This window comes from Hypomesus nipponensis, chromosome 11, assembly GCF_054491055.1.
Source record: "Hypomesus nipponensis isolate SF chromosome 11, ASM5449105v1, whole genome shotgun sequence".
Taxonomy (NCBI): domain Eukaryota; kingdom Metazoa; phylum Chordata; class Actinopteri; order Osmeriformes; family Osmeridae; genus Hypomesus; species Hypomesus nipponensis.
This window is the reverse complement of record NC_140371.1, coordinates 8,129,332-8,148,067: the sequence shown is the minus strand read 5'-3', so window position 1 is coordinate 8,148,067 and position 18,736 is coordinate 8,129,332. Positions and strand designations below refer to the sequence as shown.

General features: G+C 41.0%; 1 protein-coding gene across 6 annotated transcripts; it reads right to left on the bottom strand.

Moving 5' to 3' along the window:
* Nucleotides 1-7,086: 7,086 nt before the first annotated feature.
* LOC146267962 (uncharacterized) lies at nt 7,087-12,788 on the bottom strand. 6 transcript variants are annotated; one of them, XM_084667321.1, is made up of 6 exons: nt 12,562-12,788; nt 8,205-8,255; nt 8,008-8,096; nt 7,563-7,751; nt 7,367-7,469; nt 7,087-7,175 (listed from the first exon to the last, which is right to left on the bottom strand). In XM_084667321.1, the coding sequence occupies exons 4-6, from the start codon at nt 7,735-7,737 to the stop codon at nt 7,154-7,156; spliced, it is 300 nt and encodes a 99-aa protein (XP_084523447.1). In that variant the 5' UTR covers nt 7,738-7,751; nt 8,008-8,096; nt 8,205-8,255; nt 12,562-12,788; the 3' UTR covers nt 7,087-7,153. The 6 variants fall into 6 exon arrangements, with proteins under 6 accessions (XP_084523447.1, XP_084523443.1, XP_084523445.1 ...); XM_084667317.1 differs by having other exon boundaries at nt 7,563-8,096; nt 12,562-12,782; XM_084667319.1 differs by lacking the exon at nt 12,562-12,788 and adding an exon at nt 9,105-9,211 and having other exon boundaries at nt 7,563-8,096.
* Nucleotides 12,789-18,736: the final 5,948 nt, after the last annotated feature.

Sequence of the window (18,736 nt, the reverse complement as noted above, 5' to 3'; positions counted from 1 at the left end):
TTGTCAGCAAAAACACCCCTGGAGTATGGGCAAAACAACCAGGGTCAAACAGTCAAATTGTTAGACGTTTGTCAGCAAACGGAAACTTAAGCAATACTGTCTTAGGCTAAAAGGTTATGCTATTTTTACAGAAGTTAAAACCTCAGCAATAATTGTTCTAGGCCAAAGAATATTATAGACATCTTAAAGAATAGTAATTTTCTATTACTAATGCTAAATGAGTTTCTACACACATCAAATGACTCTAGCTAGACTAGCTGTAGTCGGCATTAGAAGGGAAGCTTCCGAAAAATAGACAGAAAACGAACAGCAGTCTGGCTTATTGCTAATGCCTGTCTAGATAATCTATTTGAAAGAACTGGAGAAAGGCAGGTGCTTGATACAGGATACGTTAGCATTGCTAGTAACTGTTACTAGTAACACCTAGACTGTAGGCATGTAAACAAGTTTAGCTTGCTAACGCAAGAGCATAGGTAGAATGTTTGATAATTTAGCCTAGTTTATTGGCAAAGGGGCTAACGTTGATTCATGTTCCTGACTGTGTTTCATTCAAATAAATAACCTGTGTAATGTAAATCTACAATTCACGATGCACATTTGTCCAGATCTTGGTCATGTTATTTTTCAGCAAGTTATTTAGAGCTAGCTAGCTAACTGAAGCCGAGTAGAATCAGGATATGGTTTGGTTGCTAAGCTGTAGCCTAACGTTCTACCCACCCAACTCAATCCAGTTTGCTTCAACAACAGAAGTGGAAACAAGTACTGTTATCATTTCAAATAATATATAGTCAATCTGTTGAAAACAGTGTTGTGTAGACACAAAAGATTTATTTGCGCGTTTTTATTTCAAGTCTCCAACTTCGGTGTTTCAGCGAGTGCTGCTGTTGGCCGTGTTGTGTTTTTGCTCCCCAGCTTCACTCGTTGAAAACCAACCAATCAGCGCACAGCTTATCTAAATATTAATGAGCATACCATAAAAGGAGAAAAGCTAGTGTTTTTTCCCAGGAACATTTCAGAGGATCTGTCAGTGGGCATAGAACAGCACCCGGGCCATTTTCAACCCAACTTATGTTACATACCCTATTCGGAGACCTTAAGGAACAGTGTGAAATACCCCAAAAACCCAGTCAATTGCCCCTTTAATAATAATACTAATACTACTAATAATAAAACTAACAAAAACAATAGCGTTTCCAACTACCGGAGGAAACCTAATAAAATACAATTATAGAGTAAATGTCCTTAGTTTTCGTCTTTGTCAATGTCTTTCATAGAGCAAATAAGTTTACATTTCCGACTGGGAACACAGAAATTACGACATTCCATGTCAAATTGAACACAGCACCATACTCCTCGTCTGGCATCATGGTGGTACCAAAAGTCGGGAGAAAGCGGAGTCCTATTTGGGATTACTTTAAATATGACTGTGTGTCAGATAAAAGCAAGTGCCTTGCAGTGGAAGGTGTTGAAATATGTGGACAATTTATTAAATGGAAAAATCCCACAGATTTGAAAATACATTTCAGAAGTGCGCACAAGGAGGCTAATCTAGTTTACCTTAATAAGGTCAAGGACAACCCCAAGCCCCCCTCCCTCCAAACAGAAGCCAACAGGGCTCGGCGGCATGACGGAGACAACCGAACACTACAGCAGTGCTTTCACCGGCAAACCAATAGCTACTGGTTAGTAAACAGGATGACGGACACAAGTGAAAGGTCGTCTCGGGGGGGATCTCCGGGAATGTCACTCCAAGGTTTTTAATAAAACTTGACGACCCTGTTATTAAATATGCAGGAACACCAAATACGGGAGGAAGCGTTGGTTAATATGTTAATACAAAAGACTAAAACTAACACTCAAACTAATAGACCAATTATCACCCTACGTCACACAACTGTCAGGCAGGCTCAACTGCGCAAGTCGGTTACAAAAGACGAACTTCTCCCCAGTCTATTACACTTTGGAGTGTTGATCAGGTCATCATATATCTCTGGCCACTGGATTGCAGGGCTTGATATTAACTTTTTGAAGCTCTTGACCTTTGGACAAATACATTTACGTTCACTTGTCTATGCACAAAAGTCACTTGATCCCAATAGTCTGACCAAGTGATCGGGCAAAACTAGCCTGGCCAACGGAGGTCGCTTTCTCAGGCAAATGACGAATGAAACAGGCTCGGTTAAAGAAATCTGAGATTCTGGCTATCTTCATCAGGCTCGTATCTACATTTGGCAGTCCTCCTGACGTTTCTGGTGTAGAATGGAGTGAAATACAACATTGTGCACACTGCCAGTGAGCGAGTCTGACTGAGGCTAACGTCAAAACAGTGTAACGGGGATGCAGTCTCACTCAGATTGCCAGTTTAAACAAATCAGAAAAATAATCAAACCAGCTGGCTAAAAGCAGGATTCCCATATCTCTTGAAAGCTGCCCTGCTCGACTTTTTAGATGTAGAATTGACTGTAAAACTGTAAAATGATGAACTTTGAGACATGGTAATAGCAGAGCGATGTAGCGGTGGTGGCAGTGATTGTCTTCTTTGTTGCTAGCTGTGTTAGCTAACATTACCTGGCACTTATCACCCCCCACTACCTGTACATCTTGCACACGAACAGTGCTCGATAAGTCTCAAACTATTTAAGACTTCAATATCTATGTTCTGTAGAGCACTTATCCGCCCAAGTACCTCTACAAAATCTACTATCTGTGCCAAAATAATATATCCTGACAAGCCATGCCGTTCGGCAGTGCGATTCCACTGTCACCCCCATACAGGTAGCATAGCTATCTGCTGCGTTGGTCTGACGATAACCACGCCCCTCTCGTTTGCATGTGAGATTTGAAATAAATACAGCACAGAAATAAATGTAGTGTGGAAATAAATGTGGCGTGGAAATACATGTGGAAATAAATGTGGCGTGTAAAAGTCCCATGAAATAAATAAAAGTTGTCTTTACAAAAACGTCATTTTGAAATAAATAAATGTATTTATTTATTGATGTCGGTAAATGGATTCAGCTATGTAATTATATAATGCTATATTTATATATTTATTGCCATCTTTTTTTAATTTCAGAATTTATTCCATAGCCATATTTATTTATGTATGTATTTATCTATTTATTTACCTATTTATTTATTTATTTAATTTTGACTAACTCGGTGTTCCATAGTTGCGCTGTTATACTCGGCAAGTATCGTGTTGTGGTGTCGGAGGACTGATCGAAAAGTGCATCATACATTTAAGTCATTTAGCTAAGACTTAGCTAAATGACTTAGACAATTACATGTAAAGTACGTAATGTCACATTAAATAATGTATTTAAATAATTAATTTAAATCGAGCTTAGGTTATATGGTGCGTTGCAGGGGCGATTCTAGGATCAGACCTATAGGGGTGCTCATCCCCCAATGAGAATGTGACATGAATACAGTGCCTTGCAAAAGTGCTAAACGTAAACCCCCATGCTAATATAAATCCCTAATTTCACTGGATAACAATTAATACAATTATGTATTAATATGCAAAATATTGAATGAAAAAACTAAGGATGTCCCTTTCTTCATAAACTACCAGCACCAAATGATAATAAACAATATATTTAAGAAAATATTTAAAAAATATTAGGAGTGCTTAAGCACTCCTAAAAAGGATCTAAAATTGCCACTGAATTGTACCCTCTCCAGTTACATTAATAAATGCATTGCAGGTCAATATAACGTGTGTGCCCCTTAATTTTCTGCTTGCGCTCCTAAAATTTTCAGTCAGGGGCTACTGTGCTCTTAGTAAAAAAAGTCAGTCTGGAGCCCTGCTCTGCGGGAAGACGTTTTCGCTCTGGATAAGAGCGTCTGCTAAATGACTGAATGCTAAATGACTGAATGTTATTGTTTCACCGAAGCAATACCAGCCTAAAGTAACCTATACCACCTCAACGCGAAGCATGCGTTGGTCGGCGAGGGGAGTTCAAGTAGAATGCGCCAAACCACCGAACAGCGTAGGGCCCTCACTAAGTCTGTCTGTGACAAGGTGACTAGCACAGTTGCCAAATGTATTGCAAAAAGGGATGCAGTCTCACTCAGATTGCCAGTTTAAACAAATCCGAAAAATAATCGGAAGAAAAATTGGCAGAATTCCCATATCTCTTGAAAGCTGCCCTGCTCGACTTTTTTGATGTCGAATTGACTGTAAAACTGTAAAATTATGTACTTTGTGACGTGACGTGAAGACATGGTTGCCGCTCGACTATGAGGTTTCAGGACTTTCGTGACCCAAATCAAAATTCTGATGCAACAGATCAATGGGTAATTGCTTTCTCTTTTAAAGGCTGTCCTCCTTGACCTTTTTGGTATTTTTTAATCTAACTATTTGTATTATCTGTGTGGTCCTTTTGCCATTTAAAATGCTATCCTTTCCCGGTTTTCTGCAGCCACATTGTGCGCACATCCCGAATGTTTACAAATACATAATTGGTCTATAAAAACTGAACTAAAACTAATAATTTACAAATAATAGAAACTAAACTAGAAAACCCACTTTAAAAACAAATTAAAACTAAACTGAATTTGAAAACAAAAAGTCAAAACAAAATAAAACATCTAAACGAATGAAAAATGCAAAACTATAATAACCTTGATCCGCGGACACGGTCGGGAGGGAAACGAATCATTGATCCGAAGACTTGGTTGGCAGAAGAACAAAACATTGATCCGAAGACACGGTCTGGAGGTGAACGATTCGTTTCTTCTTTCGGGTACCAGTCTTTGGATCATTTTTCACGTGACCTACATAAGCTCAGTACTGGTTCAGTGCAGTGTAATTGTTAGCCGAGATAATGAAATGCTAGTGTGATAATAAATTACCATTTCAAATCGTACAAACTGTCATGATGCATTAATTTGATGTGGGAATTTTCCTTAAAGAATTGTATCTGCTGGTTTACATGCACCAACATATACATGAGAATATGATAAATGTTTGCAGTGGAGGTTTTTAGGCCAGGGAATTTGCTATAAAATGTTGAGCAACCCCGGACAACATGTAGCCATGTCATAGCCTGGCTCTGCCCTCCTATGTACTTCCGCTCAATTTTCATTTTGCTTATGTACTCAGTCTGGGCTTTCGGTATATTAGTCGGATTTTTCAAATCAACTTTTTACTGTTCCAATCAGCGAACAGAGGGAGTGGCTGAGAAAAATTACGTTGATGCTGTGCGCTAGTTTGTGTTGTAGTTCAGTAATCGCAGCGGAGAAAGATGTGAGCTAAGCCATTCGGTCCATTGTGGCAACGCTGCCAAATATCCAGAAGTTAAAGCCGGAGCAAGAACAATCTTTGCTGAGTTTTGTTGGTGGCCATGATGTTGTGGCCCTACTCCCCACGGGATTTGTTTCATTTTGCAGCTAGTTCCGTTAGTGGTGAAGGAGGTGGCTAAGGCGAACGCTAGCAATTGGTTATGGCAGATCCAGAGTGGCTCTGGGCAGATCCAATAGTTTTAAACTTCAACAGAGTACCCGCCTTCAAGGAAGTTAACGCTTGTCAATGGAGCGAGCCCAGACTCTGTACAAATGAAATGTACGAGAGTCTGGTAGGACCAGGCTAGCCATGTCAGGGGATCAAATCTAATTGAGTGAGTGAGTAGCATTCTCCAGAAAAGTAACCTCGAATCATTCCCATTGGTCCCGAATATAATGGGATTGTATAATCAGTTGTCACCACTCTAGGAACTCTGTCAAGTTGTGCATCAATAAATATATCTTACAGCCCCAGAAATACCTAAATAAAACTCTTAGATGACAGAGTGAGACACTAAACTTCCACAGATATTTAGACTGTGGCTACCTTAGCAGGTTCATTAATTCAGTTATTCAAAATATTATTTTACATCAGCGTTTTATGTCCATATGCTTTTGTTTCTTATTTTACAGACCATATTAAATGGTAATGTTTTATAGTGTTGTATGATTGATGTTTTCCAGGTTTGTAGCAGAACAAATGTGTTGGCATATTTCTTTGTCTTCTAAAGGAAGTTGAGTTACTGCTACTTCTTTTGTAGTAAGACTGGATGTTGTATCATATCAACTAGTGCTCCAGTTGGGGATGAGCAACCCCAATTGTCCCCGGCCTTACAAGTGAGAAGAGAAATTAAAAGATTTAGAGATGGAAGGGTATGAGACAGAAAGAGAAGGAGATGAGGCTGTAGGAGTTGCACTGCCTACCCTTCCAAAATTCAAACGTTAAAATGTTTATTAAATCAATTTATTTAATAAACTTTTATTTGTATTTTTACTGTTTATTCTTGTGATTTATATATGCAATATGTGTGGCACTGAACCCCCGATATCGGACTGGCCACCCCAGGTGCTACCCCAAAATGTAATTCGCTATCCCTGGCAATTGGATGCTGATTGACATTTAATTTATCTTGTTAACAGAAGCGTTACTTTTGACATCTGGCAGTGCATTTTTTTCAATCAAGGATATTTCCACAGTTCACCAGTCAGTCAGAAAGTTGAGTTGCTGGGCCACAGAGCCATAGAAAAAGATACATATTGGCAATTTGGTTCCATAACAGATTCAGATAAGAGAAATGTCTCTGTTTTTGTTTAGCACTTAGCAGGCCTTCCCAGCTAACACAGTTACGTTGCCGCAACGTCACTCGTTGACCAAACATACGTTGCCGCAACATCTTTGGCGACATTGTAGCAACGTTGAAAGTGAAAGACGCCATGAGGTAACGACAACGTCACCAAATAACGTTGCCAGTCCGTAACCGCAACGTTATTTCCCAACGTTGCCAGTCTGTAACCGCGACCTCCTCGCAACGTTATTTTCCGACGTTGCCAGTCCGTAACAGCAACCTCCTAGCAACGTAATTTTCCGACGTTGCCAGTCCGTAACTGCGACGTTAATTTCTAACCTATATTTCTCAATTCTATTGCTTATATTTGGTTGGTTCATATGCCGACCTCATTTGCCCCAAATGCTACTTGTTCTCGTATAATAGGCTACATAGCCAACTTCAGGAGGACTATGTTTGTGTGGTGTGTAGCCTAACTCAAGCTAATCATAAACAAGGCAGCATTTCCATCTAACATTCAGTCATTTTATTTCAAACAAAGTGCCAAGCAGTGAATGAACATCTTCTGCCAGTCCCCGCTACAGGTCCTGTCTGTTGGCCCTGACAATGAAGCACAAAATAAGTTAGTGTCCTATCAACATAATTGCACGTATGAAAGGGGCTATACAAGTCATTAAAACATCACATCTAGAATAATATACATCATCAAAACAATATTATGGGATTCTAGTTTTTGGTCACATAGCCATGTGAAAGGTTGGATTGGGAAGCTGCAATCATAATTCATTCACCTGGCTTGTTTTGAATGGGCTGCCGGGGCGTGTTTGAGTGTCTCTGCTGTGAGGAGCACCACAGCCTTCTCTCCTAGTCCCGTCTTCCACTTCATCACAGCATCTGCAATTAGAAGTCAGGAACTTATTGTTAGCACCAATTTGAACGTTGAACGCTGCGTGTAAGCCATAGTTCACGGCGTCTCAAAACACCTACCACTCTTTTGGAACTCCAGCACCTTAGGGCGCTCCTCAAGGTCTTGGAGTTCAGCCTGTGTTTGGGCCACCTGTAGGTCCATCACTGGCACCTCTTCAGCGTGTTTGCACTGTCGTCGCCTGAATAGGAGAGCCTCTCGCTGGTTCTCCTCCAATGTCTCCATCTTCTGGAACATAACCTGTAATGTGTCTGTCAGTAAAGACAAGTAAAACAAGTTTACAAGAGTTAACATGATTGGCATACACTGTGGTTCTTCTAGATTAGCTGTAACATTGATGTAAATAACACGTTACCTTGAATGGTTGTATACAAAGCATTATTAAGAAGGCATTTGTTGTTTTGACAAATATGTATCCCCCTGCCACGATCAGAACAACTTAAGTATGCCTTACAATGAGTTGGCAATGCTATTGAGAAGCTTTGAGTGTCTTATATTTGCACTTGCCTGGCTACCAGCTGTTTTCCTGGACCCCATCTGGTCCAGGAAAACACGTCTGGTTCTCCTCCACCAGACCAGAGTTGACACCTAGGGGTCTGGTGATGTAAAAGTTGTCAGTCATGCTTTTGCAAAACATAGCCTTTAGGGTTGCCATGGTTCATACAATTATTGTCACTGTTAAATACGGTCATTCATTACTTTACCATAATTTCCCAGGGACACAGTGCTAGGCCGTGTGACGGTGGTAGGATACTCTGTACAGAAATGAAAGTGGAATGTAGTTTAAGTACATAGTATTAGCATTTTGATTTAAATATAAAAGGATCAACATCGCACATGTGTGGTCGTTCGAAAGCAGGGCCCCACAGCGTAGCGTCGCACATGTGTGATTCTGAACATTACAACCGACTATTTTCCGGTAGACAAACTATGTGAGAAACGCTATAGTATGGCTTCAAAATGTACCATTAGTACGCTAACAAGTAACACTAGCAGGTAGGAGCATTCCTACGAGTATTATGCTAGGTAATGGAAGCTAAAGCTACCTAGCTACCGTTTTGGAAAAAACTCACTCGTGGAAGCGTCGAGATATTTAGAACTCACGCACCTTAAGATTAAAACGAATAAACTTACGTCATGTACAAATTGGAAGAATTAGTGACATGATACTTTAATAGACGCCATTGCTGTGCATGCCATGACCGACTGATCAAAATGTGATCAGCCACGCGCTAGCTCTTTGAAAATCCAGGGCTAAATAACATATTTTCAGAAAAGGTTTTTTACAACAGTTCTAAACTTTGATGTATGTATTTTCAGTATTTAACTTTCCGGAGGGTTTAGCCTCAGTTCTACAGTACATTATTTAAGCAATAAGGTACGAGAGGCAGTACTTTATCGCCAATAAAGTACGTGTTTTGCGCGTCGGGCCGGCAAACCCTGGAACAGTGACTTACTGCTTTTATAATACGGTTGCCAGCGAAATTATGAATAGTAAATAAATAGTAAGCTGCCTTTCAGCACAAAATAGTTACCCAGACAGCATTTACATCTGTGCCAGATCCGTTTTCGAATCAGCTGATTCGCGCAGCAGTCGCACTCACAATGCAGATCTGCACCAAATGTGGGCCAGACGTCTATAGCAATTCTGTCTGTGACATTCCGTCCGGCGGGTGCGGCACCGATCCGGGCCAGCAGCGCAGACCAGACGCGCCACAACTGAATCGAGTCCGCCCGGTGGGTGCGGGCCGGATCCGGGCCAGCTGCTCAGACCAGACGCGCCACAGCTGAATCGAGTCCGTCCGGTGGGTGCGGGCCGGATCTGGGCCAGCTGCGCAGACCAGACGCGCCACAACTGAATCGAGTCCGCCCGGTGGGTGTGGGCCGGATCCGGGCCAGCTGCGCAGACCAGACGCGCCACAACTAACGGAACGCTTAGTAGAGCCTGCCACTCTATCTGACTTATGCAGAGTGTAAGGCAGGCTGCACCGTTTGATTGTTGAGATTTGTGATTGTTGGTAAGTGCATTATTAGTAAGTAGAAATTTAAAAGTAAACTGGTGTTGATGTCATGTAAGTCTGTTAAATATGTATTTTAAATATAGAAGTTTCCAAACTGTTGACACATTATTCTGACAACCTCAGACGTACGTGCTAGACAAGCTAGTAGCATAGCTACCGTAAGGTTAGCTGGTACGGTAGTACTGTATAGGTTCTTTAAAACATCCACAACTAATGTGAACATCAGGCCAAATCGGGGATCTTTATTATCCACCAAAATTGCTGAATATCGTGTCCATTGTGTGTTAGCTGCAACATCGTAGACCATGTTAGCACTAGCCACTTTATTGTCTGTAGCTAGCGTTGCTGCTGGTACTACTACACTGTGATGATCGCTGCTAGCTACTGCTAGCGCCCACTTCCCAAGTCCAAATACATTAACTAGTTCGGACGTCAGTACCATATCCAAAGTCTCACTGTATTATACACATTTAGGTTAATCTTCAACATCAACACACTATGAACCTATTACCGCAATAGTTATCTAAAGCACCATGGTCGACAGCAAAATGTGTTTGGACCAGCTCTTCATTGGCATTTGGCGCAGATCCAAACGGGAAAAGTATGCAATTCATGTAATAAAGAATCTTTGAATATTGAATCTAATATGTACTCTTTGTTTCTTTGCTTTGTGTGCTTTTTGTACGTCTTACAGGGGCAGTAAGGAAGAATCGCATTTGCGACAAAGCCACCGACGTGGAGATCAATCATTGTGCCATCAGGTGGTTGAATCTGGCTTGCGACCGCGGGGGTGGCCGCCGTGCCCGGTCACACCCAACTGGTGGTCAATAAGCGTGTGCAATGTTCACATTTGTTTTGTTTTTTTAATGTGTGTACCGGGAAAATGAAATAGAAAATGAAATGAAAATGAAATGTTTAAATTAAAATGTTCTCTTGTGCCTGTTTAAAATAAAACGTTTGAAAATTATAAATTGTGTGGGTATTTGTTTGGCCATGAATTTTCTGATAGTATGAATCACAGAGCAGGGCCAGATGAGCCCCTGATATGAGTCGCGGATCTGGGCCAGATCCGCACCACACGTCATGGCATTAATAACTGTACTGGGCCAGTTCTGGCCCAGATCTGTCTCTGATCCGTAATTCCGACCTGTTCCGGTATTGGGCCGTTGGAAAGGATGAGCCCGGCCCAGGTCCGTAAAGCGGATCTGGGCCAAATGGTAATGAAGACCTGGGCCAGATCTGGCCCAAACACATTTTGCTGTCTGGGTATAGACAACAAACATTGTGTATCGCATTTCAGTAGCCGAGAGAAAATAGTCCCTGTAAACGGTGGCTGTTGCTATGCAACGGACAAACAGCATTGTGCACTGCACGTTTGTTAGCCTAGCTAGATCTCGCACCATCTCATCCATTCAATGCTCATTTTATAAAAGCTACCTTTAAAATAACAACGACAATGGGACACTTTCAATAAAATAATATTTAATTTAAACACCAGGCCTAAACATTCTAAATCAATCATAAATGTTTCGTAGGCACTATATATGGTAGCTAGCTAGCCTACTAACCTACATATGCTGTAAACAAGTTACGAGTGACTTGGGACTTGATAGACGAACATTAGGCTGTTGTTAAGGTTAGCTTATGTTGATTTGGATATCTCCATTAATTGTGCATCCGTGGAAAACGTTGTTTTGAGAAGCCAAGTCCAGGTCATTTAATTGCGTGGCTACGAAGCTCAAATTAAATAAGTGTAGTCTAGTTAGCAACTATAGACCTCAGCTTCCGTCCAACATTTCAAATCATATTAAATTTATTTGTATAGCCCTTTTTACACGCAAGCATGTCACAGAGGGCTTCACATACGCCCATAGAACTGCCCCTCAACCAACCTAAACCCTCAAGGAAGACAAGGAAAAACTCCCAACGGGAGAAAAAATGGAAGAAACCTTGGGAGGAGCAATTCAGAGAGGGATCCCCTCCTCCAGAGACGGTTGGCAAGAGAGAGGAGCAGAACACAAGCTAAACATAGTCATAGTTTCAGTAGGTAGACCAGCTAGTTAGCACTGATAGCACGGGACAGTGCAATATTATTGCTCAAAAATTAACCGAATGTTGCTAGTATAGCTTGCTAACCAATAAATTGCTGCATGCCAGTAGTTACTTGTAGACAGTCTTTTTCTTCGGCAACATTTTAGTTATTTTGAGTGCGCACTAATATGGAACGCTCCCGTGTTAAGATAAATGTAATAAGGCATACCAGAGCATTTTCTGGACTTACAGTACTTCATGCTCAATAAAGCACACTCCGTGACTCACTCTCAACCAATCAGAATGCTTGATTTAAACCACCCGTATTATAAACTAGCACTACTAGCTAGCTAGCGTAAGGGGTCCCATTATCGTCCACCTAGCTCTCGACGCTCGTTAGCAATGTGACCAAAATGTCGTTATAACACAAATTAAAAACGTTATGTCACAACATTGTACTTTAATATATAGATACACACCTATATTATAACATTCCGGTGTTGAAATCCAATCAGGATATGCCCAGAAATGTTACTTTCCTGATTTTAGCAGTTAGTCAGGGGGTCCCATTATCGTCCACCCAACCACTTTCAATGGAGAAATGTCAGTTTGACGCTGCGGAAGGCAGATGCTACACATACGGTTTGAGAAGGTATTTACATACTCAAATCTCAAAGTAAGAAGCTGTAATTTGGTGTGCAGCAATATAAGATGTATACATATCGATGAGTTACTTTCTTTCGTTGCTGCTGCATATCTTCTTTAAGAAATTAACGGAAGAAACGGTTGTGGACGATAATGGGGCCCCGAACGTTGGAGATTTAGAGTGGACGATAATAGGGCCCTTTACACTACTGTACTAGTAGCGAAATCCTAACGTAAACAATGTGAATCTGAAACAGATAACCAGGCTAAAGCCTACATTTCAAACCTATACGTAATAGCATCCTCCATCCAATTTCAGGAAATATGTTTATATATTTAAAACTATTTCTGTAAAGAAACTCACCTTTGAAGTAGCTAATTTCCAGTTGAAATCCATGCGTTCAAGACGGCTGCAAACTTCTGAAATCCCAGTTCCAGAGGTGCGTTCAAATGGGCATGCGCAAAGTTGTTGCTCAGGGGCAGACCGAGGGGAAGGTTAGCTAGGAAGAATTGTAATATTCTGTGATGACTTGTCTTTGGAAATGACATTTAAGAATCGCTTACCTTTTGGTCACATTTAACAATTTTGTATTACAAAATTATTGCAGCTCAAATTTGCATTGTGTGTCATACAGCTTTTGTGTCCTGGACAAATAATGTTTGCTTAATCATCTTACAAATCACACATTGATTGCTTTTGTACATGTAAAGAATGAAAGACTTATATTTTAATATAGGGCTAAGAATATAAGAATTATATTCCAAATTCAGTCTTTTATTTATTAAAGCTATGTTCCTGCATATGAGAAAATTGATGACCATGTGGGACCATGCTGAGCTGCACATTAATTACATACATTGTCTACATTTATAAGTGCTGGGTGCAACATTTAATATTGTGTGATTTAAATTCATGTAGACTATTGCTACATTATAAAAGTGTCAGAACTGAGAGCAGTCCAGTGTGATCTCTCCATGGATAAACCACTGCACTCGAGATCCGTTGTCCTGCGACCAAAGAGCGACTTTTGTCCAGTAATTTGAATTCTGAATTCGAAAGGGGAGGCCCAAAAAATACACACTGCCGGGTTTTAGATTTTTTGAAAGTTGCCTTTCTGTTCTAAAAAGCTTTTGAAAATGTCATTGACGTCATACACATCGTACGACCAGAGATACTGCTTGACGGCAAGCTCTGGTCACTTACTTTTTTCTCTCAGGGCATCGACAACACAGCTGACAGATTAGGCTCTCCCTGTCAATACACATGCTTGAAAGAGTTTTGGCTTGCTAATGTTGTTGCTAATGTTGCTAATGCTCCAACATTCTGATTCCGCTTCGGATGCCATCAAGCGGGAGCTCTGGTCGTATCAGTCCTTTACTAACCAATCAGCATTCAGTAGCAGAATGCTAGCGTGTTAAGGGCAACAACGACTCACCATGTAAGAAATCAAAAGGACATAAGTACTCATTCATTCAATTTTCGACCTATAATCCATGTTGAACATGCACAAACTACAATCAAATTGGAGATTTTTCAACGACAATCAGGCGAAAGAGACAAATTTAGCCGTTTAGCTCCATAGACTCCCATTCAACATGCACTCGCTCGCGATCACCCCCAGTGGAACTCTGGTGGAACTGCAGCCAAATTCGGTACAATGGGGTTTAATAGGGAGTGGCAAGGCTCTCCTTAAACAGGCTCTGGCTCTCCTTAAACAGGCTCTCCAAAATAACAGTATCCAACCGACCTATGGCGAGCAGAAAGGGACATTCCTAGACTTACCAGGAGAAGGAGCAGCCTAACCATACGTCGCCGCCAGACCATGTGGATTTTTTGAATGGAAGTGAATGGGCCTGCCAACGAGAGACTGGCGGCGACGTGGCGGCGACAGCATGTAAGGAACGTCTACCGGCGGCGACGTCACGGCGACGCATGTTCGAAAGTATACAAAATACTTACGCCTACTAAGTACGTCTGAGATAAGTACGTCGTCACTAAGCCGTCGTCGCCAAACAACACACCTACTAAGTAGCTACGTCGCCGCCGTCACTGACTTGTTTTGTCAAAACCTTATTGAGTGAAATCAAGTCGTGCATAAGGCTACATGGTTCATATGTTAAAATGTCTTTATTGAGAACTTCATTGACTTGTTTTTTCAAACCTTATTGAGTGAAATCAAGTCGTGCATTACGCTACATGTTTCATATGTTAAAATGTCTTTATTAAGAACTATAGTAGCCAACTGTGCACAGCCTGTAGCATAGAGGATTTTACAACAGGTGCAGGGGGTGCTTTTGCACTACTGTTGGGATGAAAAAAAATACATTTTCAAACTAATGTACACAAACGATTAAAGGTTTTTAGAACATGTTAAAGTGCTGTCAGAGTTGTATGTTCTATCATGGCTTGTTGTACTCTAATGATTAGTTATCCATTTTAAGATCCAGTATTCATTTTGAGCATGTTTTAAAACCTAGAATCACCTCTAGCCTGTAGTATTTTTTGTAGGCTATTCACATTTTAAACATTTTGACATTTAATAATTATACATTGATAGGTGGATATAATCATTCAAACCTTTCAAAGTGCCAATACACACATCTGTATAAGCCCGGCATGAGGTGTGTAGCCAACCAGTGCTTGTTTAAAACTGTCATAACCAGGTTCATATATGAAGGAAGAATAGATAGATACGTAGGCACTTCAGGCAGTGACAAGGCACAGAAAATAAGGATAACAGTGTATTTATTCACTAAAAAGGGCTTACAAAGAAACTGTTGGATGTGAGGGTCATGTAAATTAGTAGTGTAGGGAGTGGATGTGGGATCAGTGCAAGTGTAGAGTGTGTAGAGAATCATTACAAACTAAAAAGCAAACAGTGATGATGTTCCTGCTAGTAATAGAGAGACCCAGCATATTAGGGCACAGCTTATTAAGAACCGAGGCACAGATCACAGGTGTACCCTTGCAGCAATCACAGCTCCTCTACCTGCCTGCCATCCTGCAACAGAAACAAAGACACAGAAACAGACAGGGAGAGGAGAACCAAACAATGCACAGAGCCAACAATCTAACATGGTTTATGCCATCATCAGAACAGGCATAACCTCCCGATCACTACAAGTCATTCAGGTAATTGTAATGTCCTATTGACATCTGTGAACATATGCTTTCTCAAGTAGTATTTAACAATTATAGCCAACTGAAGAAGCTGTGCTTTCACTGAACCACAACCTAGAATAGTCTAGGTGACCACAATACAGTGTATCAATATACATATCAATGTGCATTCAGAAGGCAACGGGGGGAAAAGACTGAAGGATGGGTGGTAACAGTCTCTTAGGATCCTGCCAGCTTTCCTGAGGCATCGTTTATACACAAGAACAACCAATCACACCATATCTTGACCATTACTTATCAACACATGACTACTAATGTGACAGTAAGTAACAACGTAACACAGTGAGGTGTGAGTCCCATCAAGCAGAGACTCTGTCTCCAGATTTTAGAATGAGAGGTGGGGACAGGGTGACACCCAGCCTTACAAGCTCTATAAATTATGATGGTGTCCAACCATCAATGTGCTTTGTAGGTGAGATGAAGGAATTTTAATTACATTCAATATTTACAGGGAGGCCGTTGAGAGAAGCTATTAATGGAAGAAATATGATCTCCCTTCCTAGTTAGATTTACATGTTTAACAAAATATTAGCCTAATCGTTTAATACAGGTCTATCTTATTATAAGGCCTAGGCTATAAATCAGTTATTCTGCTTAGTCCATAGATGTAAAGTGAAGAAAACTTAAGGCCAACTCTAAATGATCTGGCAGGCTAGTTAGTAGGCCTATCTAGTAATATAGAATAGACTGCTACTTTCATATGGGCTTCTCCTGCCATCCACTCTTGGAACTGGAGTCCCAATGTTTCTAGTAATAGCACCACAATAGACATTCTCAACCAGTATGTTATCCACTGCCTGTCTTGTCCTTCTGAAGTTGTTAAATTGAATAGGCTGAACATCAACATGTAACATCAACAAGTAGGCTATAGCCTAGACATTCCAAACGAATTAGCTTCAATTTTACGTATGCCTTTGCTACTTGGACCGTGTCCTGGCAATAAATATAGAACATTATGTTACATGTTTTGCCAGGATAACTGGGCTAGACAATTGAATGTTCATGATGTTCCTGTTTGTTTATTCCTTTGACTGGGTACAACAACGCGATCAGGCAACCGACTATAAAATGTTTTTAATGTCGGGCTACGACTAAAGTCATCTTCTGACAATGCCTTTGCTTCGTGTTAAAAGCTCCAAAATGATAAACTGGCAAAAACTTAATAACTATAAATTTACTCTAAAATGTAGGTAAAAGTATGGCGACAACGTTGTCCACAAGTACGTAATCCATAAATAGGTCTGACGACGTTGCAACTTATCCAGAAGTAGATGTCAAACGACAGTCTCCTTAGGCAGGTTATCCATGTCCCTTTCCGCTCGCCATACCGACCAAGGTACGACGTCGCGGCAACGTTGTCCACGGGACCAAAATTTACGTAACCAGCCGACCAAGGTACAACGTTGCGGCAACGTTGTCCATGGGACCAAAAAATAACGTAACCAGCCGACCACGGTACAACATTCCTTTTATAACGTTGCCACGACGTTGCCAGAAGGTAACGTCGCGGGTTACCAACTGAGCACTTACTGGCAACGTTGCCGCAACGTCATGTGTTAGCTGGGTTACCTTAGTAGGCCTAGCTAACAGCGAAGTTCCTACTGTGGTGTAATTGATTCAATTTCGTTTTTTTCATTTGTATAGCACACACAACAGTAGGCTATCATTTAGCCATTTGAAATTTATTATAATATTTTGACTAGACAGAAAGGAACAATCGTCCAAGCATAAGGTGAAGTTCCCGAATTTACGTTTATTAACCACACGGTTGGCTACGCAGGCACAATAAGCCAAACAGGTGTTTAGCCCTAGCCCACCTTAAATAAATGAAAGGTAGCCCACAAAACAATAATAACCGCCTCTTGTGAAACTCAGACATAACAGAAAGAACAGACGCTAAACCAGGTCATAACTTCAAATGCTCCAACCGCCCTCCATACCTCTTCTCCAACCACCAGGATACCCGGCATCCGAACATTCTGGGCATTCCCGTGATTAGCAGACAGCAGGTTGACTGGCATGTCGGACCCTGCGAAGAATACTGGTAAAGAACCAACTAACAGCCAAACAAAATATACGTCTTTCGGTGTGGGTCGCTACACTATTTTTGTAGGCCTACTTTTAACTGCTAAGATTCCTTGATGAGATGCCTTATCAATTTATTAACGTTACAAAAGATTAACGCTGCAATCAGATAGCTACCATGTTTGCTATTGTATAATGCCTGTTAGAAATACGTAGCCTATTTCAGAGTAGGGCTAGCCATGATCTCGTAGTTGATTGAAGATAATAATGGGAATATGTTTAAGATTGAGATTGGACTCAAATGTGGGTAATTGGATGTGTAAATCTACATGTTATTTTTGCTTAGTGTTCACTTCAAACATGAAAAGAAAGGGTGAGATAGCAGACTTCTTCAAAACGCTGAGCAAACAGGATCAGGTGGAAATAAACCCCAGTCCTTGCACCACCCCAAGACCTCAGAGCAGCATACTAGTCAGTCAGTCAGTCACATGCCAAGTTTAGCCTGTGTTTGTAGGCCACACATGTAAGCCTACACAAAGGTTTGTTTCCCAGATTAAGCCTCACTTTAAAATGATGGTTGTTGATTCATGAGTGTTCTTGTTTTGATTGGCTGTGGCATTTTTTTGTGTGAGTATACACTAAAAGTTATGTTTTAATGTAAAAGAAGGATCTAACCTGGTTAGACCCAGATTATACAGTGTATTCATGAAAACAGAGTGACCAAAGTCTCTCCAGTTTGTGAGTAGCCTACACTACAGTGTGTGTAAGGAAAAATGAGTTGCAGTTCAGATGTAGAGACACAGTCTATTCCTGGTAAATGTATTTGATTAAAGTAACCGTAGTGGACCATACTAGGCCACACTGCAGAACTCAGGTTTAGGTGAATTTTAATTTCTATTTCTCATCAGCAATCATATGAATAATTCACACTACTTAGATGCCAGGCTAAGGTTACACACACATTTTCAGTATTGGTCTGTGGACCCCCTGAAGTAGCCCTGGCCACCCCATGGCCAACCCATGTATAAATGTCTGGTTCCGCCACTGGCTGTATCTGTGGAGACACCAGCGCGCATATTGGCATCATCCCTTTGTTCTGGAGAGAGAGAGCTAGCATATCTTCAAAGGGACTTCACCCACACTCACTTTATCTTAGAGGAGAGAGGCCTGCTGCTCCATGTTATGATAACAATGGCTGAGTTTCTACTTCAAAGTAATCTCTACTTTCTCCACTCTCGCACTCTAAAACCAAGATGCTGCCTCCCTGAAATGAATTCAATCTCAAGTGCCAAAATTGAAGCTGCTGTTGCACTTTGTCTTTCCAGTCTATGAG